The sequence below is a fragment of the Panicum virgatum genome, chromosome 5N (assembly GCF_016808335.1).
Source record: "Panicum virgatum strain AP13 chromosome 5N, P.virgatum_v5, whole genome shotgun sequence".
Taxonomy (NCBI): Eukaryota; Viridiplantae; Streptophyta; class Magnoliopsida; order Poales; family Poaceae; genus Panicum; species Panicum virgatum.
The window spans coordinates 55,457,661-55,480,661 of record NC_053149.1 but is presented as its reverse complement, the minus strand read 5'-3'; the positions used below and the strand labels follow the sequence as shown (position 1 = coordinate 55,480,661).

Below are 23,001 nucleotides of genomic sequence, written 5' to 3'. Positions count from 1 at the left end.
CGTGCCAGATGTTGTTGATGCATGGCGAGATATACGATGGCCGGCCGGGCCGGCAGCCATTGGATATCCATCTTGTAGTCGCCGTCGCCGTCGCTGCTGTCCATCCGTCTCAACTCTGAATAGCCATATATTCAGAGGTCCAGCTGGCCAGCAGCCAAGCTACTAAATAATAAATAATAAAGTCATATATTCTTGATTTGCTTCCACCGATCTATCGCCATGGCGTCTCTAAGGAGGCATCGCCGCGGAATCGCAGAGGCGGAGGACTACGACGACGGCAGTGGCAGCGGAACAGCAGGTGAAGACACTGACACCGCCACGGATGAAGAAGAAGATGATGATGATGAAGAAGAGGAAGAAGAAGAGGGCCACCGCCTGCACCTGGGACTCCACTCCATGACTGCAAAGGTTCATTGCTCCATCTTGTTACTACCTACTAATGCGTGCCACGGCGGCATGAATTAACCGTAAGTAACTAAGTAGATGTATGGGTGATCGATGGATTCCTGACGTGTTTGAAGCAATTCTTCCAGGGCATACAACACCTGTGCTCTGAGCTCCTGGAGATCAAGAAAGCCTCGGAGCAAGACTTGCGCGCTAATACCTATCTCAGCTACCTCTCCTTCGCTAGGATGTTCCACGAAGCTGGTGATCTGGACATGCACGTCCACCGCCTGAAACGTCAGGTCATGGCACACAGGCAGCTGATCCAGCATCTGAGCAGCAACTGCGGCGGCGGCGGCCTGGATGATGAGGGTGGCGAAGGTTCCGGTGCCAAGGGCCAGGAGCCCGACATGGACATGGACATGGACGTGGACGTGGACGTGGACGTGGACGACTGGGAGCTGGAGCTGGACGTGCTTCTGTCGGAGCACCGGATGGAGCAGGCCCTGGAGCTCGTCCTGGGGCAGAGGATGGTGCCGCAGCAGGGGAAGGCGAGGGTCGCCGAGCGCCTGGCTTCCGTGGCCGGCAACCCGCGGACGCCACGGCCGGAGCTCCTCAGGGCGCTCTCCGGCCTGTGCAAGCTCGGCGAAGCGGAGCGGGCCAACCAACTGCTCTTCAACTGGCACTGGCACCGTGCGAGCGTCGTCCAGGGAATTCATGGTTGCTACATCAAGGAACTCGCGCGCAAGGTGTTCTCCTCCATTGTCCAGGCGTCGAGGAGCTTCGTGGCGCTGCACGGGCACCCATCGCCCTACACCCCTCAGCTCCTCCGGTGGGCGAGGGAGGAGATGGAGGATTTCAGCGTCGCCTTCTCCGAGTACGTGAGGTCGTCGCAACAAGCCGGGCAGAGCCTGGCTCTGGCACTGGAGGCCGCCGAGTGTGCCATCTCCTACTCTTCCCTGCTGAGGCCTCTGGGCACCATCTTCGAAGAAGATGTGGGTGGCCTCATGGCGCCCTGCATCCGGGAGGCCCTGGCCACGTACGCCAGGCATCTCAAGGAGGTGGTCCGGCTGCTGGTGGCTTCCGACGACTGGGTCCTCGGCAGATTCCTGATGCCACCATTATTTGCTGCTGCTGCTGCTGCTGCTGGAGTGGCTGATGACGACGATGAGCATCGCCGCTACTGCCTGCTGACAGCCAGCGGGAGGAAATTCGTGACCCTCGTAGGGGAGGTCGTGGACGACGTCGCCCGCCCGCTGCGACGTGTTCTTGGGATGGATGATTCGGCAGCCGTGCAGCTTGTTGCCGACTTGTTCGAGGAGTACGTCACGCACTCCATGATCATCCCCAACCCAAAGACCAAGAGTAGCAAGCAGCAGCAGCAGGATCACCAGCACATCTCCGTGCTCATCAACTGCACCACGTTGGTGTCCCTGCTCCCCACCATCGGCGCATGGTCAGCATCAGCACAGAGACAAGTGGGCGGCCTGATCAAAGAAGCGGCCGGGCAGGTGTGGAGCTGCTTCTGCCACCGATTCATACGAGACACCATGGCGTATTCAGCTTCAGCATCATCGCCACCACAGGGGCAGGGGCAGGGGCAGATGATGCCCTCTCTGGCTTTCCAGGTGGTGTTCCTTCGGGTGAGGCGGCTCAAGGACGCGTATGGCGCCATCCTGGGCGGCGACGATGGGACGATGAAGAAACTTCTGCAGGAGCTGATGGAGGAGGTCATCTCCTGGCTCTCTACCAAACCGCCGGACTCGTGGATCGGCCATGGCGCCCAGGCCCAGCTGGACGTCCATTTCCTCCTAGAAATTGCGCGGCTTGGCGGCTTCGACATCACAGCCAGTGCACTGGACTTGCTTCGGAAGGCGCAACAAGACGACGTGGAGGCCGACGATGGCGAAGGACCCTGGGCTGCCGATGCAGCAAGGCATGCCGTGCAGGTGCTGTTGCTGCAAAACATGAATTCCAATGGAGATGCAGAGGAAGAAGAAGGGGGGAATGGAGATGCAGCAGCAGTGGACGCTTCGGAGGAGTTCGAATCCGAATCCGATGTCATGGCAAGCGGGAAGTCAGCAGCTGGGGACGACGATGACGATGGCACGGCGAGCAGGAAGTCCAGCGACGAGTTCATAAGCATTGAGGACGACGACGGAGACAAGCTTATTCTGGGCAGCGAACAAGCCGCGCCTCAAAATCCTGCGAACGATGACGACAGCAGGAGGCGGCGGCAGGCGGCGAATCCTCTTGCGGCCGCAGAGAAGGACGATGCTCCCAGAGGCCGGAGCAGGAAGAAGGCGGCGGCGGCGAGCACAAGCAGCAGGCCCAGATGGAAGTGAGCACCACCATATGCATATATATGGAATAATAAAATAAATACTGTCTATAATTGATCATCAATCAGGTGTATGTTCAGGTCCTGGATGAAATGAAATGTTTCCTCTATGTATTTTTTTTCCATCAATGCGTCTTAATTGTGCATGTACTACTTAACAACAAATGTCTGTCCAAGAACAAGCAAATGGGTACCGGAATGAAGAAGATGCAAACAGATAACCAAGGATCTGGAACCGAATGGATGAAGCATCAACGACATGCGTGTACTAGCTGCTACTTAGAGCAAGGCTAATGATTTAGCCTCCTACTGACCTTAAAGAACTTTTGCAACTCATCTCTCAACCACTTGTATAATGATTTAGCTCTCCGCCATAAATATATGGCCCACTTCCCCTCTCTCTCCTCCACCTCAGCATTCAATCTGCTTTTAGCCCACCATAATACTTGCTTCTACGACTTAACAAATTTTTGCCTCTCTTTTTTTTTCTTTCACTCTTGATGATGGATGGATGGATGGAGTACTTGTATTTACGACATGCGTGTCCTAGCTGCAGTCCACTATCTCCATAGGCTAATGAGTACTACTAGGATTGTTTGGTTGCTGCCCTGCCAGGCAGAGGCAGCACCATCCAACCCACCCCTGAAGCCAGGAAGATCTCCCAAGACCTTTTTTTTATCAAAAAAAAAAGACCTTGAGCAAAACAACAGGCTCGTTTGCAACACGGCATGATGGCCGGTAACATGCATACGGGCAGCATAAGTTGCTACATGCCAATAATAAACCTAAACAGGTTGCTGGTCCCCTCAGCCTCAGGCTGAGGCATTTGCATCCAAAATTATCCACATTCATCCCCTTCTATCTACATTCTACAGTCCAGGCTTCACATCTTCGAGCCCCCACCAAGCAAATGTCGCTAGTCCAGGCTTCCCCACTAGATTCGCCCAGCTGCTCTACCCATCCTCCCTGCCAGCACAAACCATATCATCCATACATGATTCCACATTTGCATCCAAAGGAAATGCTGCTTGAGGAAGCACTAAGATTGGCTACGTACTTGAACTCCTTGGATCACGGCAGCATCTGCTTCCGCACATGCATCGGAATGCTCTACTGGGACCATCCACATCATCAAAATCAATGCCATAATCCTGAAATCAGAATTCCAAACATTCTGAATCAGCACACTAAGCATGTCCCTCTAAACTGATGGTCAAAATGCATGGAAAAGAAAAGAACAACCCATTCCAGATGCTGAACCGTGCCTGCTATTAACCTTTTTAACTAAAATCATGAGACACATACCCATGTTAACTCCTCAAATGCCTCCACTTTCTTGGTTGTGAAAAATGCCAGCTGCACAATATCAATTATTAAATCATTAGCATATAGCGCTCTTACTCTTTTCACACATTAACATCAAGAGCTGCACATCACTTACATGATAATAATGATGATCTGGTGTCTCAACTTCAACTGGGATCTGAACTAGATTTGCATCATAGCATCTAGTCATATAGTTTTAGTTAGTTACCAAAAGTGTATTAGCGGACAGCGGAGAGCGAATACACAAACTATGGCAAGACATTTACAACCAAAAATGTACCTGTGGTTGATGAATCGCCCGACATTCCCATAAAATGTCCCATCGAGGGCAAGAGCCTCTTCATCCCTCAGTACGCCTTCTGAACCCCAATCAGCATCCAGTAGCACTTGATGCATATGTTTACCATTTCTTGCATTTTCAATTGCTCTTTCATACAATTCAGTGCTTGTTAGTACCTCCCCAGCATATTCACAGACAAATGCACCTTTTGGGAGATCCTCAAGGGTGCGTAGTCCCCAGCCCTTCCCCCCTTGTGTAAAAAATACCTATACCATTGAATAAAGCAACATAAAGGAATAGCCATGTTCATGCAACGAAACAGAAGCCTAAGTTGCAGGGGGGGAAATGAATGAACCTTCAACTAGATAAAATTCAGGAACAAATGGTAAGTTTTGATACATGTTTGGGAAGAACTAAGCAATACACACGGTAAGCATATATCTCAGAAAAGAATGCATTTCAATGTAATGGTCATTCTTCAGAGAAGACAGGAACGAGCAAATATTGCACCTTAATAGCTATTAGTGACTACCATCTACTCCCTCTTTCCAAAAAAACAAGTCACTCTAGAAATTATCAGACAGATTAGCAAGAAGGTGAAATGACTCTACTACCCCTCATTGTTGATTCATGTTCCTATAAAAAGGCTGCCATTTGGATTTGCGATGCGTGCAGCCATGCAGGATCTCGACTTTGTCAATTTGCGCTCACCTAATTTTCCTGCATAGAGCCATGCAGAGTAGCTGGTGCCCCTAAACAAACAAAAAAAAAATCTAGGCATGAACTCACCGTTTAATTGGCAGGGAACTAATGTTCATGGACCCCACTACTTGTCCAAATGCTACGGTGACATGTTTTATAGGACAAATTTTGAATCCTAAAATGACTTGTTTTGGGGGGTGGCTGGAGTAGAAAGGAATGCTGTAGAATAATAAGTAGTGTACGTCTGCAAATCTCTTCAAAATATACCTGCAATCTGCTTGTTATACCACGCTGAATCACACGGTTCCCGCACTGCATGCCACACCCACATTTACTCCAGCATTCTTTAATGAATTTTCTGACAAGATGACCTTTACAGGGACCCAGTGAGGCTGCATTCATAGATCTTTTAAGAGGGCAAGCTTTACAATAGAACCTATGATGATTTTCTGGGAAATGATTAACGGAGGTGCATTCATCAAGGAATACTGTCTTAACCAGGCCCTCAGGTGTATACACGAAATCGCCCCCAGTTGCTCTTGCACAAGCACATGGAAGCGGCGCTGACAAACAGTTGCCAGAACAATCAGCACAGCAGTCTTCATCACCAATCCGAGCAATGGAGATGTTGACGTAAGCACTTTGAAAGACAAGATTCCTTGGTATGTAATAGAAGGATGGAGGACAGGTCTCACTGCCAAATTCATTTACTACAGATATTCTTAACCGCTCTTCCCCTTTGGATATATCAGTAACATCATGGGTTGTCCTACGCTGTGCTAACTCAGGATCCCAAGCAACGATTGAATTCTGCAAACAAGGTTCTGAGGATTCAAGCACTGATGATCCTGCAGCACCATTACCATTTTTACTCACAGAAGCCTTGCAAGCAATTGGCTTCACAAAAGGAGCAACAGCCTCTTTATGCAAGCTGCCATCGTCGCTGTGAACATCAGAATGCATAGTACCCAATTCTGCAACAGATTGGCATACCTCACTCATCAGCTTGCCAATAGAAAAATCTGGAGGTAACACCTTGTATGAGTGAAGGCACTTCTCCTCCACCATTTTGAAAACCTCCTCCATACTAATGCTGAATTTTGAAGGATCCAAGTTGCATTTCATAGACATCTTCACCTCACCATTGGTGGAAGAAGCCACATCAACCTCCACAAAAGATGCCTCCCGAGTATTTTGAACTGAAGACCCAACCCCATTGTTGCACATTGGGACCACCTGTTGGGGCTCATGAGTATTTTGAACTGTATATCCTACCCCATCTGCATCAATTTGTGGCTCAGGCTTGGGTTCTTTCAATATGGGAGCATCGTTGATAGCTGCAGGATCTCCATGGTCGGCAGCTTGCTGCACTAGAGTCAAAGACCTAGTCTGCCTACGGCTAGTTTGTGGTGAAGTAGGCAGAGCACCCTGGGTGGAAACAGTGGATCGCTGTGGTCCAGGTTGCAGTTCTTGTCCAAAGTCAGCCACTCCCATCCTGGGCCTCTTGACCAGGGGGGTTTCATTATCATCTTCGCCTGCAGAAGCATAGCTGTGCCGATCATCCCTTGTTGTGCCATGAGGCTCCGAGTCCTCATAGGCTGCTTGCATTCCCTGATACAAAAGACCAAGAATGTACCGACAGTAAGGTGATCAGTAAAACGAAGGAGAAATATGTTGATAAGGTAGGCAAGATAATATGATACAGTTGCGTAGAAAGGAGAATGCATGACCTGTGAGGTATCAGGGGTTTGTTTGTCGTCTTGCTCATCGAGGATGGCATCCGCAAGGGCCCGGTAGCACTCATCCTCAATGAGCTCCCAGTTGTTGTTGTAGATTTTGAGGAGTTTCTTGAGCACGGGGGCAGCCTGCTTCCTGGAGAAGCCGAGCGGCTTCATAGCATCCAAGGCCTTCTTGGCCCTGTCCGTCTTGGCACCCATGTTGGATGAACTCCAAGTCAGCCTGTGCAGGGCAGAATGGGCAAGAAAATGGTGATGCACTCAATCGGGGCAAGTAAACTAGTGTAGGTAATGCACACAGCACATGACAGTGGAGCAAAATCGTACTAGGACAGCAACAGGTGATGCAAAACCCAAGGAAGAAAGAGATCCCCAGTGTGTCCTAATAGTGAGAATGGCGTGATTTTTGCATCATTTTTTTAGGAGAAAATAACCAAAGGAAGATACGAATCCCCAATCTGCGAACTGAGCGGCTGCAAGTTTATTACCCCTCGAGGAACAGAATAAATCAGATCGCACCAAAAAAAAACATGAGTACCCTAGCCAACTTCCTTCTTTACCTAGACAAGTTCTTTCTTAACCAATTTTTTTATGAGAGAGAGAGAGGAACAGTGCCAATGAATGGATGTGCCTAAATGCAAGATTTCGTGAAACGCTAGACGAAGCCACCGCATTGAATCCGCAAGACAAGGAGACGTTTGAGTGCTAAGAGAAGAGGGGGAAAAGAAGAAGAATCGAAAAGCACCAGAACCTGGGTGGAGGAAGCGGAAAGGAAGGGGAGTGATTTCCTTACTGTAATTAGGACTTAGGAGGGGGAGGCATTCAATCCTATACTGAGCTGATTCGCTCGCCGATGTCACAGATTCGTCATCCCTCTTCCTCTTTCCGGGGGGAAGGAGAGGCGGAGGAGACGAGGGGGTTTCTCTCCCTGGCTTCTTTCTGCTGCTGGGGGAAATAAAAAGGAAGAAGAAGAGCAAGCGGCGGCCGCGGCCGCGGCGATGCGATGCGTGGGCTAATTTGGGCCGGCCAAACCAAAGCCCAATCAATATCAAGCCCAAGCCCAGGTCAGCCGGCCCAGATGGCAGCATACAAGTAGGGAAGCAAGCAGACGGGCGCCGCCGTCGCATCCCTCCTCTCCGACGACTAACCCTAGATCCGTCCCCATGCCGCCGTCTTCGGCTCTCGGCAAGCGCGACGGCGGGGACGGCATCCTGGCCGCCCTCTCCCTGTCGCAGGTGGCTGCGCATGGGCGCGAGGCTGCCACCAGGGCGAAGAAGCTGCTGCGGAGCACGGGCAAGGCGGCCTGGATCGCGGGCACCACCTTCCTGGTGCTGGTGGTGCCGCTCATCATCGAGATGGATAGGGAGCAGCAGCTCAACGACCTCGAGCTGCAGCAGCAGACGCTCCTCGGAGGCCCGCCGGCGCCCATCAAGTAGATTAGATTAGCATCCTCCGCCGCCGCCGCCGCCGCCGCCGCCGCCCCTTGTGGTGCCTGCCTGCACCTTTATTATTTGCTTACTACTACTAGTACTCTATTATATTACTGCTCCCATGCTCAAGTAGTTTCAGTTGAGAGGGAGGGGGGGATGCAGTTGTCTTCGGTGTCTCTGATTGTGTATGTTTGGTTGAATCAATCAACCAATCTGTTGGTCGTTTATGCGTTCCTCTTCCTCCAATAAAACATAGGGATTGATCAATTGTGCCTGCTTTGCTTGTGTTTGTTATATACACCATAATAATAGGCTGCTACTTGTTATTTGATACAGTATAGTTGGTATGCTTGCGACAGAATTTCTAGTGTTTGAGATGCAATTCTGTTATATCTGCATCTCAATTTTTGCCACAAATCTGATAACCTAACATGCTCAATGTCAATGCTATCTTCTCCGCTTTGGAGAGTTCACAGCAAGTGAGCCAAGTCTGGACTTCAAATTTTGTGGGTCTTTTCTTTCTTGGAAATCTCACGTCTGCTACAAATTTATTTTACAGCAAGTTTTCTTCCATATGTCATATCCATATCAAGCATGAAGCAATATTGCACTTCACTTTCATAACCAGTTGAGACAAGCTGGTGAAAATGCCAGCAAAGTACAGAAGATTCACAATAAGATCTGCGCCAACTTGCGCCAAATCAGGCGTGCAAAATAATCATTGAGTAGTCCAAAAACAACTCGAGTTGTAATGGATTCAGTGTTCACCAGGCATGGGCATATCTCATTATAAATAAAAAATCACAAATGTAATGATACATGTAACATCTTTGCACACGGATATTAACTGGGTAAACAAAACTCATAAAAGAAATACTTAGGTTTTCATAGGCATACAACAGAACATAACTCCTGGGCATCACAGTCTTGATCTACACTAGTTCTGCAGGTGCAGGCTGTTCTTTTTCCGTTTGATCGCCAACTACTATCATTCATTTATCTCATTGGAATATTTGTAAGCATGGAAAGCAGGCAGGCCATTACCGAATTCTGATCAATAGCCGGCCAGGTGTGGGTCTGTGCGACGAGGAAGGCTGCTTCGAGCCCCCAAACCTTTGCAACCGCAGCCAGCCTGCAGTTTTTTGCACAAACACTTTGATTTGTAAGGTCTTGTGGCAACTTCCCTTGTCAAATATTTTTTCATTTAGTGAGACTGGTCAATTTTGTTAAATATGCCTTACCACTTGCGCAGCAAAAGGCAGCATCCTCTCTGGTGGCATGCTGGTGCATAAACCTAGTCCCAAGAAAATGGAACAAACAGGCTGTGTAACGAAGATTTCAAAACTGTCTCAGTAGTCAGCAATCTGCAACCATCTCACCATACAGAACTGCTCAAATGAATGCATCTCCTGCACCTCATCAGGTGGTATGACTTCGGCTGTACCTAGCAATAACCTGCCACTTATGGACCCTACTCCATCTGCACTTATTCTCAAATTTGCCTGGAAACAAGGACAGAAGCAGAAACAGATTTATCAGTTAAATTACTATTCAGAATTATAAATTCAAACATAGTCAGTTTTCAATTTCAAATCACATTGCCATTTGATGGAGCTCCAGACACTGTTAGAAATGAAAAATCTGATGCGTGTGTTTACACTTATTTCAGATTAATATTTTGTTTCAAAATCAAGAAACTCCAGTTTATTTACAGCACGTTAGGCTTCTTTTAGATTAGCGTACTGCAGTTCCTACCCTGTGATTATAGATTAATAAGCTCCAAGATGATAGAGGAGTAGACTCAGTATGGGAAAGCACACCCATACCATGTTACATATACCTTGGAAGTAATGCAGTTTGGCGTGGTAGAAGTGCTCTGCTCAATTTTCTGATCTAGGGAGTCCAAGAGAGCCTCTACATCTAATTTCTCTGCCTCAGAAGCATTTGCAGTCCAAAATGGTGAAAAAGAAACACTGAATACTTTGCTGGCAAAATGCATAACCATAGTTATCTAACTATATCTAAAATTGCAATATCTAAAATGCTTAGCTAGTATTGACATGCAGGCCTACAGTGAAGTTACCTATCATGCTTCTTTCTAGCATTAAGCAACCTCTCTCCCCTGGGGTTACAATAACAAATTTGATCAAAGGTAATCTTGAAAGCATAGACACTAAAGCAACTGGTATTGATGAGGCACCTGTCCATGCCTACAAATTTACAGTAGCTGCCTGGAAATAATAAAACCCACAAGATAACAGCAAACTGAAACTGCTCAACACATGCCCGCATGGGGATTTTTCGTTGCCAATCACAAAATTCAGTTGCGATAATCCAGCTGCATATATACATGATTGCATTGTTCGGGAGGAGCTGATCGTCGTCTGCCTATGCATGGAAAGCCGAGGAGAGCCGCGTCCGAATCGACTTCGTCTGCCTATGCATGGAAAGGAATCGACTTCGTCTGCCTATGGAACGCTGAGGAAGGCCGCCGCGTCCGTCCGAGTCGACTTGTGCACCTGCCGTGTTTGATTGCTTAGAGGACGGGTGCCGCACCTGTCAAAAAAGTTCGTGTGCAATTGTCTGCACGTTCGGTTCTATCTCAGGTCGGTGCTCTGCTCGTTGTTTGTTTTCTACTTCTGTACTACGTTTTCTGTTTGGGCTGCTAGTCCTCCTTTCGTTCTGTGCATAAATGGGCTGATTAGTTCACGCCTAATCGGTCTCTGAGTTTAAGATCGATGGTTGAGAGTGTGCTAGAGAAGCATGATCAGCAGAAGTTTTGTTTGGGCTGAGGCTGAGAACAGTAACACCAAGATAAAGAGATGTCTGTTTATTTAGAACTATACAGCAGAACCTAGCAGGTGATCGATAGTCGATACACGATACTGGCTGGCAACACCATTCATACAAGTATCAAGTACTGAAAACATAAGCAAACACATGACACAAGATGACAGTTCGCTCAGAGGCCGGCTACTAGAACGTAGATGAAACCTGCGCAGCAAGAACAGGCACGGCGGCCATCCAAGGGTCAGCCGCTGCGGGTCCAGACGACGTGGTCCTGCGGCAGGAAGTGGCAGACCGGCACGGTGCCGGGCTTCACGTTGAGCACCTGGAAGGCGACGTGCTTGGGGTTCCACCCGGACGTGTCGGCGTGGCACACCGCGACGGCGTCCACGGCCGTGCCGTCTCTGCCGAGCATCGACACCGAGTACGCCCGCGTCTGCCGCGTCTGGTGGCACGCGAACACGGCGTACGCGTACGGCTCCGCGTGGCAGGCGACGAGCCGGCCGTCGTCGGCGCCGGCCGCGCGCTTCACTCCGGTGATGGTGTACTCCTGCTTCGGCGAGTCCGGCCTCGCCACGACGGTCGAGACGGCCCTCACGTGGCTGGTCCCGAGGCCGGCCGTGGCGAAGTCGACCATGAACTCCAGCGACGTGGCGCAGGCCTTCTTCTCGCCCTTGGCCGCGGGCGCCTCGCAGTCGCGCAGCGTCTGCGCCATCTCCGCCGCCTCGACGGAGTCCGGGCTCACCGAGAAGCGGCTGAGGATCTCGGGCACCTTCTCCGAGGAGAACGGGATGGCATCGGCCTCGCTCCGGGGGAGGAACTTGGTGCCGGGCACGGTGTTGGTGAACTGGACGGTCATCTTCTTCCCGGGGTGGAGCTCCTTCTCCTGGAAGAAGAGCGCGACGCTGGGGTCGTCGTGCAGCTGCGTCTCCGTTGCGGCGTAGTTGTATAGGAAAGGAGCGACGTCGACGTGGACGGGCTTGCCGCGGGGCTTCACGTTAACGCCAACCCCGCCCTTCCCGACGCCCACCGTGGTGCCGCCGGGCTTCCCGCTCCCTGGTTTGACGTTGACGCCGACGCCGCCCTTGCCGACGCCGACGGTGGTGCCGCCGGGCTTGCCATAACCAGGCTTGACGTTAACGCCGACTCCGCCCTTGCCGACGCCGACCGTGGTGCCGCCGGGCTTGCCATAACCAGGCTTGACGTTAACGCCGACTCCGCCCTTGCCGACGCCGACCGTGGTGCCGCCGGGCTTGCCATAACCAGGCTTGACGTTAACGCCGACTCCACCTTTCCCGACACCGACCGTGGTGCCGCCGGGCTTGCCGCTGCCAGGGTTGACGTTGACGCCGACGCCGCCCTTGCCTACATCGACGGTCGTGCCCCCGGGCTTGCCATGCCCGGCGTCGACATGGACACCGCCACGGCCGACGTTCACGGTCGTGCCGCCGGCTGTGCACGAGCATGGAAGAGAAATGTTACGTATATGCATGTTCGGTCAAGCGTATATATGTGTACGTGCTTAGGGTTTGCAGCTGTTTAGTGGAGTATAATAGTACATACCTGGGGTGTTTAGGAGTTGGGAGAGGGAGCTTGGCATGGGCGTGTTGGGGAGAGCAGATTTCCAGTACTGATCCGGAGCTCGAGCTGCATGGCTTCCTACTGACGCAAGCTGCATGCAGCAAACCACAACAGTATCTCTATGCATCAGAGAATTTTCTCCTTTTTTTTGAAAGAGATGCGTCAGATCGAGAACTTGAACCTTATTATTATATCATTACTATGGTGATGAGAATGTAAACATCGTCTGAAAAAGCATCGATACAACAGCAGCAAAAGCTCCTACTAAAAGCATAGAACTTCTTAGCATGGTTTGTAAGCTAGCTGAACGCTTGAACCTCTTCTGAATGTTTTCCAGATTCACATAAATGTTTCGCCAAATGAACAGCATAGGCCATAGGGAATTAAGGATCACTAGCAGCTGAAGTCTGAAGGAACGAAATTATGGGAGAAGAAGCACACAAGACGAGCGAGCTGCGTGGTAGTGAGCGAGGGACTGACCAATAGGAAGCCAAGCAGGCCGGCGAGGAGCCTGTCCATGGACGACGAAGATGGCCAATGCGCAAGCTGAGATGATCCCGGTGCAAGTGTAAGGAAGGAGGGCGATGCAGACAAGATGGCCTTGCTGCAGAGGTGGCAGTGTGGCACTCCCTCCCCTATATATTTATAACCCGAAACAGGAAGTAGATCGGGGGTTGAGGGAATTAATTGGCACGAAAGAAACCAATAACTCGCTGCGGCCTGTCTGCCTGAGCCACGGCCGCCGGCCAGTGCTACCACTGAACCACCGGGTACAGGCGCAGCTCAGCGCTCGCGGTCACAGTGTCTCACGGATCACAGTAGCGGTGGCACAGAGCCGTACTGAGGCCACGGAGGACGCAGACGACCGGCGCGGGCGGCCATGGCCCATGGGAACTGTATCGTGCGGCCCGGCCCTTCAACCGCCCACTTCCTGCCTCGCGAATTCAATGCCCGTCGCCGACTCGCCGTCCCACCCCGATGGGCGACGGCACCGGCCCGGCCGTCTGGGGCTGGTTTGGTTCGCGCTAGAATAGTAGCGTAATAATAAATAGTGATATTTTGACTGTTAATTACAGTGTCAAATAAAATCAGTTTACAAAATTAACTCCAGAACCCCGTGCTAGTGACCATAAAGAATATAAGGCTTTTAACCGCGCGATTAGAGAATAGTTACTGTAGTACCACTGTAGACAATTATCGATTAATTATCATTATTAGATTCGTCGCGAAAAGTTACACCTATTACTAAAAATATTTTACAAATAGACTTTATTTAGTACTTCATGTATGCGGAATTCTCTTTTCGAAAAATATGCGCGTTAGTTTTGTAGAATGGCCAAACAAGCCTGGTCGCGCGCCGCGCGGTGGTGGCGCAGACGGCTGCGCTGCGAAGCCGCCTGCTAGCCACCTGAGCACAATTCTGAACCGGGGCAAACTACGCTTGTTTAGCTGGAACAGTACGGCGGTATGGAGAACCCGACTTGTAAAGTCAGAAGAAACATTCTAGAATGTGTCTTCTAATTTGACGTGCAGAGTTCTGTGCAAATGAAAGATCACTTCTCGTCTCTTTTCTCTTTCGTGTTCATTCTGAGCATTGTGGAAGGATCTAATTTGACGTGGCTATACAGGAGAGTTTGTACGAAGCTAGAGCCTCTGCTATCTCGTCGACAGCATGAGTATATGACAGGATAGCATATACACGGATACAAAATATTTCGTTGGCATTCGGAAAACAACAATGCAGCCGTCCATGAAGGCATGCATGAACCAGATCCGATCCAGGACCATAACTCCGGTCTCTGTCCGGAAGTTGCAGGGTATCAGCGTATGGTTCGAAGCACTTACTGAGATCACTGCTCGGCGCTGTCCGGCATGTAAGCTGTGCGGGCCGATCGCTGCTGGCTGCTGGAGACGGAATCATCCACAGGGAGGGTGCATCTATCTGCGCTGACGACTCGAGTCATCAATCGATCTCAAGGCCGGCCAGCGGCCAAGTAATGGAGCGTGGAAACTTTGGGCCTCTTCGTCTCCATTGTGGTTGGGAGTTGGTCGGGGACGAGTACGAGCTTCACTTCCACTCCACGCGCGCACCGCTTCCGCCACCTTTCCGCGCCGCCGGAGCATCATGGTCGCGGAACGACGGAGCTGGCGTATTTGAACTGCACGACCAAACTAGTATTCTTGTTGGTATTCTTTCCTTTTTTTTCCCCCTCTCCGTAGCTCGGTTTTACTTGCTTAATCGGTATCGTTGTACCTAGTGGCTTCGTCGGTGCTCTCTGCTACCTGCATCATCCGTGTACTCAGGACTCGGGTACAGGCCGGTCGAGTGCTCCTCTCACGGGTGCTGTTCCAAAAATGCCACCACTGGATTCCAATTTCTTCGACTTCAAAAAAGTTAGAAAAGGGTCGCTGTCGAATTAGGCCTAGTCTATAACATCACAAAATTTGAATTGGGGCCTTGGCAACTGCACGAGCAGAATCAGAAATGCTACCCCCATCAGAAATGCTGAGCAGCAATCAATCCGGGTCAATTCCTTCGCTATCCCCATCCTCGGTGCCGTCTCCCACTTCTCCGTGTGCCACCACCGATCCCGAAAGAGAGGCCCATGCTTTCGTTTGAGCCTTTGAGGTGGCGTGGCGACGCCGGTGTGGTTCTCGGCGGCAGGATTTGTGCTGCGCAACCGCCAACCGTACCGTAGCAACAGCGGACCTCCGGAAAGCTACAGCTAGCGGCGCCCAGAGTTTACTAGCTGCCATGCTGGCTCGAAGAACCCTGCCTGGTTGGTGCGCGTTGCCTTGCTCCGACTCCGAGTAGTACCGGCCCCCGTTTGGTTTACGCTAGGTAGCTCTAGAAATTTTGATCATTGATTACGAGTGTCAAATTAAATCAGTTTATAAAACCAACTTCAAAATCCCTGCGCTAGTAATCCTGAAGAATCTTAATGAGAATTTTGACTATGTAATTAGAGGATGATTACTATAGCCAATCATCAATTAATTACTGTCATTAGATTCGTCGCGAAAAGTTACATCCATCTCTGACTTGCGCGCTAGGGAATACTAAAAGAAAACAAACAGGGTGCATACATTAAGCAAGTTGAAAAGGCTACCGAAAACGAAAACGAGCTCCATACAGAAACAGTTCCAGCCTTCCAGGCAACTGATGCTGACGACTGAATTGGGAGATTTCCCCCCAAGCAGAAAAAGGGTTCGCATAATCTCGATTACTTCCACGTTGGTAACGCCATTTCCGCACAACTTAGCAGTGGTGGTAGTACTACTTATCAGGTCATTTCCAGAACCCTCCGGTTCCCATTGCTCTCCATTCGTTTGAGAAGGCAACGTGACAACAAAACCGACAGATCTCGAGCTGCCGCCCGCTGACACATGAATGCATGACATCCATCCCGGGATCCATAAGAATCCCATTATATATTTACTAGCCTATCAACTCACGGACTAATTAAAATTAATATAAAAATAAAATCAATAATTATAATTATATATCTCACTCTCTTTTTCATCAATTAAATATTCTAACACATACTCTAAAACATATTTTTATCATTATTTAGTTACAATAGATTTCATTTTGCATCCCACCACCACATGTATTCTATATATATATTTAGTTGAACTATTGTTTGTGAATTGATAGTCTTATCTCTTCCATCATACATAAATACATGGTGACACACAGTAGGTAGTATTTTTATATAAACAATAATATTAGTAAGGATAGAAATTTTAATTTAGATTTTTATATTGATAATTTAATATTTAGTATAATTATATAATTTAAATTTAGATTTAAGAGTAATTTAACTTCTAATAATGATATAATTGGATAATTTATATGCAAATTTAGGGGGCTATTTGTATTATAATGGCATATGTGGGTAATTTACACGAAGATTAGGGGGTTACTTTAGATTTTTTTTATAATGGCATAGGTGGGCAATTTAGATATATGTTTAGGGGGTTACTTTAGTCTATCTTCATAATGGCAGATGTGGGTAATTTATAAGGAAAGATAACAGATCCGATGGCTATTATAATTAGAGTTGTTAGATTGATGGCTAGATGTTTCTGATTTTTGTGAGAATTTATAAGATTTCTCTATTTTTTTAGAGTGTCCACCTAGGATACTAGGTGTCTTCATGTTGTTAGTAATAATAAGATATCAATGCAAAAATTAGCGGGCTAAGATATTTAGCAGAATTTTTTTCAAAAAGCTAAAAGAGCTATAACAAAAATTATAGCGGAAGCTAAATCATTTAGTGGAACAATAAAATAGTCAATAATTACATATAAAATAAGAAGCATCATTAGTCTAACACTCTAAAATAGACTCAACACGTCTCTTGATTGCCCAATTGTGCTCATGCTGCTTTGTTTATGATCCACTCTAGTTATATTGATTCTTTATTTCTTTTGACTACATCTTTAGCGGATATAGCGTACATTTATTACTACTAAATCCTGTAAAAATATCTTTAGCAGATGTCGACGCTCCCTAACGACCATTTCCAGGCGTCAACTTGATCAGAAAATCATGAGTGTATGCATTTCTTACTTGCATTCTTATCCAATAAAGTCCCTAAACCACACTTTACCTTTTAGAATATGCAAGTTGTGTTTTCAAGCTAATATGCAGGTTACAAGCACACTTTGGCCCGACTTATAATCACAGAAATTATCAGAGCACCGATTTAGGCTCAGATGGACCAAAAGTGATGCAAGAACCCAATTCAAACAAGTCAAGATAGACCAACCCCAACGTGAATCAGACAAGGAGGCCCAAGACAGCCTGCCAGAAGAAGTTGGGGGCGGTTGGTGGCCCGGACAGGCCGACCGACCTACCTGGTCGGTCGACCTGGCCCGTGGGCCCCACCGCCTCAACCAGGGCACGTGGCGTCTCCCCATTGATCCACTACGTCGGTTGTGAAGGCTTCACCCCGTGGCTCCCTGCTATAAATACATGGGGGGTGGAGAATAGGACACACACACACACCACACCTCTCATCTCCTCTCTTGCATTCCTTTCATAGTCTTTAGGCTTAGTGGAGTTTAGGAGAAGTCTAGGAGTCATCGAGTCGCCGGAGTTGCTCGACAGTCTGGTATGGGTTCACCTTTAGCTCTCTCTTGTAATATTCGGTCGTTTGTAATAGAATTAGACTATGGTTACCGATATCTGCTTGAAGTATATTCTGAGTTATCGAGTATATGCTTCTTGTCATGGTTGCGTTATTATTCAATGCTTGCATTGCATGATCGCCCTGTGCTGGAGATGGTTAGTCTTTTGTTCTTAGAATTCTATCAACTGCTCCAGTATTCGTATGATTGCTCTAGTGTGATGTCTATCCATCCGGAGGGTGGTGGCTCCGCGCGGGACACTAGAGTAAGAATGTTTTAACTCCCTTTTGATAAGTTGAAAGGATGAGTTTTGCTTTGCTCTATTATGTCTATTGTGCCTAGTTTGAAAATAAGAGTTCTCTTGAGTTTATATTCGTTGGTTATACAAATATTTTGCCAATAAACCTGAAGGTTCCGTGGGTTGCATATGCTTGATCCGAGTCTAAGTTGTTGTGAGTTCAGATATGGTAAATAAGGTTATGCAAGCTTGTTCCAGTGATGCTTGAAGTCTGGAGTTATTTTTGAAAAAAAAATTTAAAAGGCAAGTTCCCCAGCGATATGCAATGTCCTACCAGAGCCATATGTCATATTCCATGAAAAAACTCTTATATATATGCTGCTTGATGTTCTGTTGAGTTTTGTCAAATTGGGTGACCCTAGCGAGATACTCTTCATGCTTTCTCGATCATAAGCACGTATACGTCCCATCCATTTGCTATATTCCTACGCCGGGAATTAGCATCACCATCCATTCCACATCTATAAATGCTCTATGTCTCGGTGATCTCTCTCGTAGAACATCCCTGAAATAAAATAAAGTCAGATTATGGTTGCCCCAAAAAGAAGAGAAAAGATGGTATGCCAAAGAAGCATGACCCAAAAAAAAGAGAGAAAAAAAGAAGGGGGTAACCATGTCTCAAAAGAGAGAGAGACAGGATGATTCGAGAGAGAAAAGCCATTACCTCAAGGAGTAAGCCATATCGATCCATCCATCCACTCATACACTTGCACCTTTTGATTGAGATTGCATGACTTGTTTCTCCATGGATCCTCTCTTTGACTTTACAATAAATAGAATACAAGTGTGCCATGTTCTTTTCCTACCTTGAGCTCCACAAAGGCTTGTAGTAGTAGAGAAGATCAAAGGCAAACACTGCCCTGGTAAGGAAATACAAGATGAGTGCCTCGAGAGAGTTATCCTGGGAGCTTTGCCATGTTTTCAAAAATCTTTCAAAAAAGTGTCTCCAGATGGATTGCGGATCTATGAACAAGTAAGTGCTACTTTATGCATCGTTCTAACTCTCAACAGCCCAAGACAAGGAGACAGCTAAAAAGCCCCATGAGGGAGTAAGGTAATTGAGCAAAGGTATGCTAACCAATTTATTTAAGCTTATAGATGAATCTCTTTGCTTCAGACTATGACATGACAGGTAAGGTACGAGTCAAAGTGATTTTCTGATCAACAACCTGATTTGTCCTACTTTGCTCAGGACGAGCAAAGGACAGATTGGGGGATCTTGTTGACGCTCACTAACGACCATTTTCAGGTGTCAACTTGATCAGAAAATCATGAGAGTTTGCATTTCTTACACGCATCCTTATCCAATAAAGTCCCTAAACCACACTTTACCTTTTAGAATATGCAAGTTGTGTTTTCAAGCTAATATGCAGGTTACAAGCACACTTTGGCCTGATATATAATCACAGAAATTATCAGAGCACCGATTCAGGCTCAGATGGACCAAAAGTGATGCAACCAATTCAAACAAGTCAAGATAGGCCAATCCCAATGTGGATCAGACAAGGAGGCCCAAGACAGCTTGCCAGAAGAAGTTGGGGGTGGTTGGTGGCCCGGGTAGGCCGACCGACCCACCTGGTCGGCCGACCTGGCCCGTGGGTCCCATCGCCTCAACCAGGGCACGTGGCGTCTCCCCATTGATCCCCTACGTCGGTTGTGAAGGCTTCACCCTGTGGCTCCCTGCTAGAAATACAAGGGGGTGTGGAGAATAGGACACACACATACACACCACACACCTCTCATCTCCTCTCTTGCATTCCTTGCGTAGTCTTTAGGCTTAGTGGAGTTTAGGAGAAGTCTAGGAGTCATCGAGTCGCCGGAGTTGCTCGAGAGTCTGGTATGGTTTCACCTCTAGCTCTCTCTTGTAATATTCGATCGTTTGTAATAGAATTAGACTATGGTTACCGATATCTGCTTGAAATATATTCTGAGTTATCGAGTATATGCTTCTTGTCATGGTTGCATTATTATTCAATGCTTGCATTGCATGATCGCCCTGTGCTGGAGATGGTTAGTCTTTTGTTCTTAGAATTCTATCGACTGCTCCAGTATTCATATGATTGCTCTAGTGTGATGTCTATCCATCCGGAGGGTGGGGGCTCCGCGCGGGACACTAGAGTATCCATTACTAGTGTAGACATGGTGTATAGATTAGCTCAGAGTTGCTGGATGTTAACTATACCCACAGTTTGTAGAGATAGCCGGCAGGTGGTGACAGCCCTGTTCGAGCCTTTTAGTAATCCTCCACATTCGGTATGGGGGGTAGGAGGTACATAAAGTCTCCGGGGTGTACGGGCTCCTCCCGTTACTTCGATAGCGATCTTCCTGTTGTGTAGTTTAATCTCTGATGAGCTAACCAATGAGAAAGTATAGATATAGCTAGCCTAGCACAGCTGACTCGAGCTCTGACTTTTACCTTACTCCCGGCCTAAAGCATCTTTTATCTTTATTTTATCTTTTATTTATTCATGCGGGTAGTTTGTGTGTGTGTGTCACACTACCTCCTACCATGTTATTATCTTACCCCTGTTGATGCATGAGAATATCCAATCTAGATAGAGTTCATCAACTAATCTATATATCCTCTCACTCATCGCCTTCCCTGCAGAAATATAAATGATACCTCAGTATACTCCCAGGTAAAATGCTATAGCGGTATTCCGTGCGCTTGCGGATTTATTCATGGTTCATGAAATACTGACACCCCAAATTGGCGTCTGCGGGTGCCATCGCTGGTGACGTTGGTAGGCGCCAACAGCGGACATAGCAGACAAATATTGTATAGCGTAGAGGTAGATCTCTTAAAAAACTAATAACGGGCTATTTTGTACATTGAATGCATGACAGAGGTCATGAATGCCGTTAGTTGCATTCACCAACCGTTGCTTGACCTGAAACTGATAGCAGCGACACCCTTCCAGCAAGATTGTCAAGCTTGGCACAGCAAGCCCAAGCTTGCGTCTCAGCAAGATTGTCAAGAGGCTAAGGCGCTCGCTGACGGACATGTGCAGGTCCTGATCAGACATGACAGCGCGGATAAACGCGCACGGCTAGAACAAAGGGGCATCGGATTTTTTTTATTTTTAACTTTTTTTAATAATATTTTAAATTTAACCTGGTTGGCAGTTTATTTTTGCCCCATAGCTCGTTTGGTCCCGTCACTACAGCTGGCGCGACAGTTGGCGCGACAGCGCCAGTGCATATGGCGCGACAGTGGTGCCACGTTGGCGCTCAATGCAGTGCTGCGCCACGGCAGCGCTGACGGGGGAAATGATGTGGCACCTCTGTCGCGCCACATGCACTGACGCGACAAGAGGCTTGTCGCACTAGGCGGGCTGGCGCGACAAGGGCAAATACCTGAGCCCGCGCCGGCCCTATTTCTCCCCCACCCTCCCACTCTTCCTCCTCACTCCCGTCCAGTGCGCCGCCAGGCGCGTTGCCTCCGCCGCCGCCGGCCAGATCCCCCCCCCCAAATCGCCGGATTTGGGGGGGGGGGGTAGAGGAAATTGATCCCCACCCTCTCCCGAAGGTATTCCTCCCATTTCCTCTTCGTTTTACCTTGTATATTAGTAGTTGTTAGTGTTTTTTGTTGATTAGGGTTAGGATCTTGATGTGAGAAATAGTGTTGTAGTTGCTAGTGTAGTCATGTTTGGAGGTTTAGGTGGTACTCAGATGGTACTCTGCTCGCGATTTTGACGTGAGGAAGTAGTTGCATGGATCGTTTAACATTTGTTCTAGCATTGAGTAGTGGAAAATGTAATGAGGGTTTGTTTCAACCATACACAGGCAACAGAGGGTTGAAGTTTGTATGATGCTAAGAGAATAAGATTATCTATGGCATAGAATGGCTTGTGTGGTATTTGATAGTCATATAGTATGGTTATTTGAGCTTATTTGTACCCCAAATTTTTTGTTTCACCTGGCAATATTTTGTTTTGTACCCCCAAGTAGTTGCATGGATCGTTTAACATTTGTTCTAGGATTTAGTACTGGAAAATATAATGAGAGTTTTCTTTATGAATAATAGGCAATGTGGAATTGTTTGTGTAGGTGATTTCTTTGTATACATGATCAAGGTATAGACAATGGACGAATTAGTTCGGTTCTTTCACGGGGGTATGGTTAAGGAGAATGGAGAGTTTGAGAATATGATAGAGGATGTTGAACTTTTCGATAGTTTTCCATCGTTCAATGATTTGGTAGACCGAATTGTTTCAAAGCATTCTTGTGGCATTGATGAAATAACTCTGAGTGGCAGATTTGATTGTGGTAAAGCTAGAGCACATTATGCTATGTTGACATTGGAATCGGAGATGCATTGGAGGAAGTACAAGGAAATAGTAGCGCGTGCAAATGTGGTTTGTTGGGAGGTGGTTGTTGAAATAACCCGTATATCTAGATCACAAGAACCAGTTGGGAGAGTAGATGTAGTTCCATTTCGTATGGAGAATACAACTCAAAAGTCAACTGTAGTAGAAGATGTCCCAAATCTCACTTGTGCTAGTGAATTTGTTGCTGATTATGACATGGTCGTCGCTTCCGATCATTTCGACAACGTAACCTTCGAGGAGGACGATGACAGGGGTGCTGGAGACGATGATGTTGTTTCTTTAGGTTCAGAGGAGAATGAATATGATAGTAGTGGTGACGACGACGATGATGAAGACACTGGGGAAGAAGAACCGGAGGGTAATGCAAGTGTGCCCCAAGTAGAGCAGGAAAATGATGACGCCGATGGATCCAGCGCTAGTGATGAGGAAATAAGTGGGGATGAAGAGTGTAGGGATGGGACAATGGGTCGGGCTGTTAATAACGTTGATGCACGATTTAGTTATATCGCTGAAGAGTTGTGCATGATGAAACTAGCCCACATTGAAGTCCCGACGGTTTCAAATTCTAAGGATCTTAGCAGGATCCATAGAGCCATTTGTGACTCATATATTTTTGAAAGCGAGTCTATAATTGATAGTGACAGTCCAGAGATTCGCAAGGGCATGAAG

At 47.7% G+C, this 23,001-nt stretch overlaps 4 protein-coding genes and 1 long non-coding RNA gene across 7 annotated transcripts; 2 read left to right on the top strand and 3 right to left on the bottom strand.

Annotated features, from left to right (window-relative positions):
- The first annotated feature begins 204 nt into the window (after positions 1-204).
- Positions 205-2,850, top strand: LOC120673075. Its single transcript, XM_039953757.1, has 2 exons — positions 205-408; positions 534-2,850. Exons 1-2 carry the CDS (start codon positions 220-222, stop codon positions 2,727-2,729), a joined length of 2,385 nt encoding a protein of 794 aa, XP_039809691.1. The 5' UTR covers positions 205-219; the 3' UTR covers positions 2,730-2,850.
- A 569-nt stretch (positions 2,851-3,419) lies between these two features.
- LOC120673076 (histone-lysine N-methyltransferase SUVR4-like) lies at positions 3,420-7,719 on the bottom strand. 3 transcript variants are annotated; one of them, XM_039953758.1, is made up of 8 exons: positions 7,563-7,719; positions 6,764-6,992; positions 5,301-6,644; positions 4,332-4,597; positions 4,167-4,233; positions 4,031-4,081; positions 3,780-3,876; positions 3,420-3,694 (listed from the first exon to the last, which is right to left on the bottom strand). In XM_039953758.1, exons 2-8 carry the CDS (start codon positions 6,968-6,970, stop codon positions 3,660-3,662), a joined length of 2,067 nt encoding a protein of 688 aa, XP_039809692.1. In that variant the 5' UTR covers positions 6,971-6,992; positions 7,563-7,719; the 3' UTR covers positions 3,420-3,659. The 3 variants fall into 3 exon arrangements, with proteins under 3 accessions (XP_039809692.1, XP_039809693.1, XP_039809694.1); XM_039953759.1 differs by having other exon boundaries at positions 7,521-7,694; XM_039953760.1 differs by having other exon boundaries at positions 3,441-3,691; positions 3,783-3,876; positions 7,563-7,710.
- A 150-nt stretch (positions 7,720-7,869) lies between these two features.
- LOC120673080 (mitochondrial import receptor subunit TOM9-2-like) lies at positions 7,870-8,560 on the top strand. The gene has a single exon (XM_039953766.1). The coding sequence runs from the start codon at positions 7,933-7,935 to the stop codon at positions 8,203-8,205; it is 273 nt and encodes a 90-aa protein (XP_039809700.1). The 5' UTR covers positions 7,870-7,932; the 3' UTR covers positions 8,206-8,560.
- A 482-nt stretch (positions 8,561-9,042) lies between these two features.
- On the bottom strand, positions 9,043-10,013 carry LOC120673081. The gene is made up of 2 exons (XR_005674499.1): positions 9,441-10,013; positions 9,043-9,331 (listed from the first exon to the last, which is right to left on the bottom strand). It is a non-coding gene; the product is annotated as an uncharacterized LOC120673081 (long non-coding RNA).
- A 981-nt stretch (positions 10,014-10,994) lies between these two features.
- On the bottom strand, positions 10,995-13,204 carry LOC120673079 (BURP domain-containing protein 3). The gene is made up of 3 exons (XM_039953765.1): positions 13,048-13,204; positions 12,550-12,658; positions 10,995-12,438 (listed from the first exon to the last, which is right to left on the bottom strand). The coding sequence occupies exons 1-3, from the start codon at positions 13,084-13,086 to the stop codon at positions 11,231-11,233; spliced, it is 1,356 nt and encodes a 451-aa protein (XP_039809699.1). The 5' UTR covers positions 13,087-13,204; the 3' UTR covers positions 10,995-11,230.
- Positions 13,205-23,001: the final 9,797 nt, after the last annotated feature.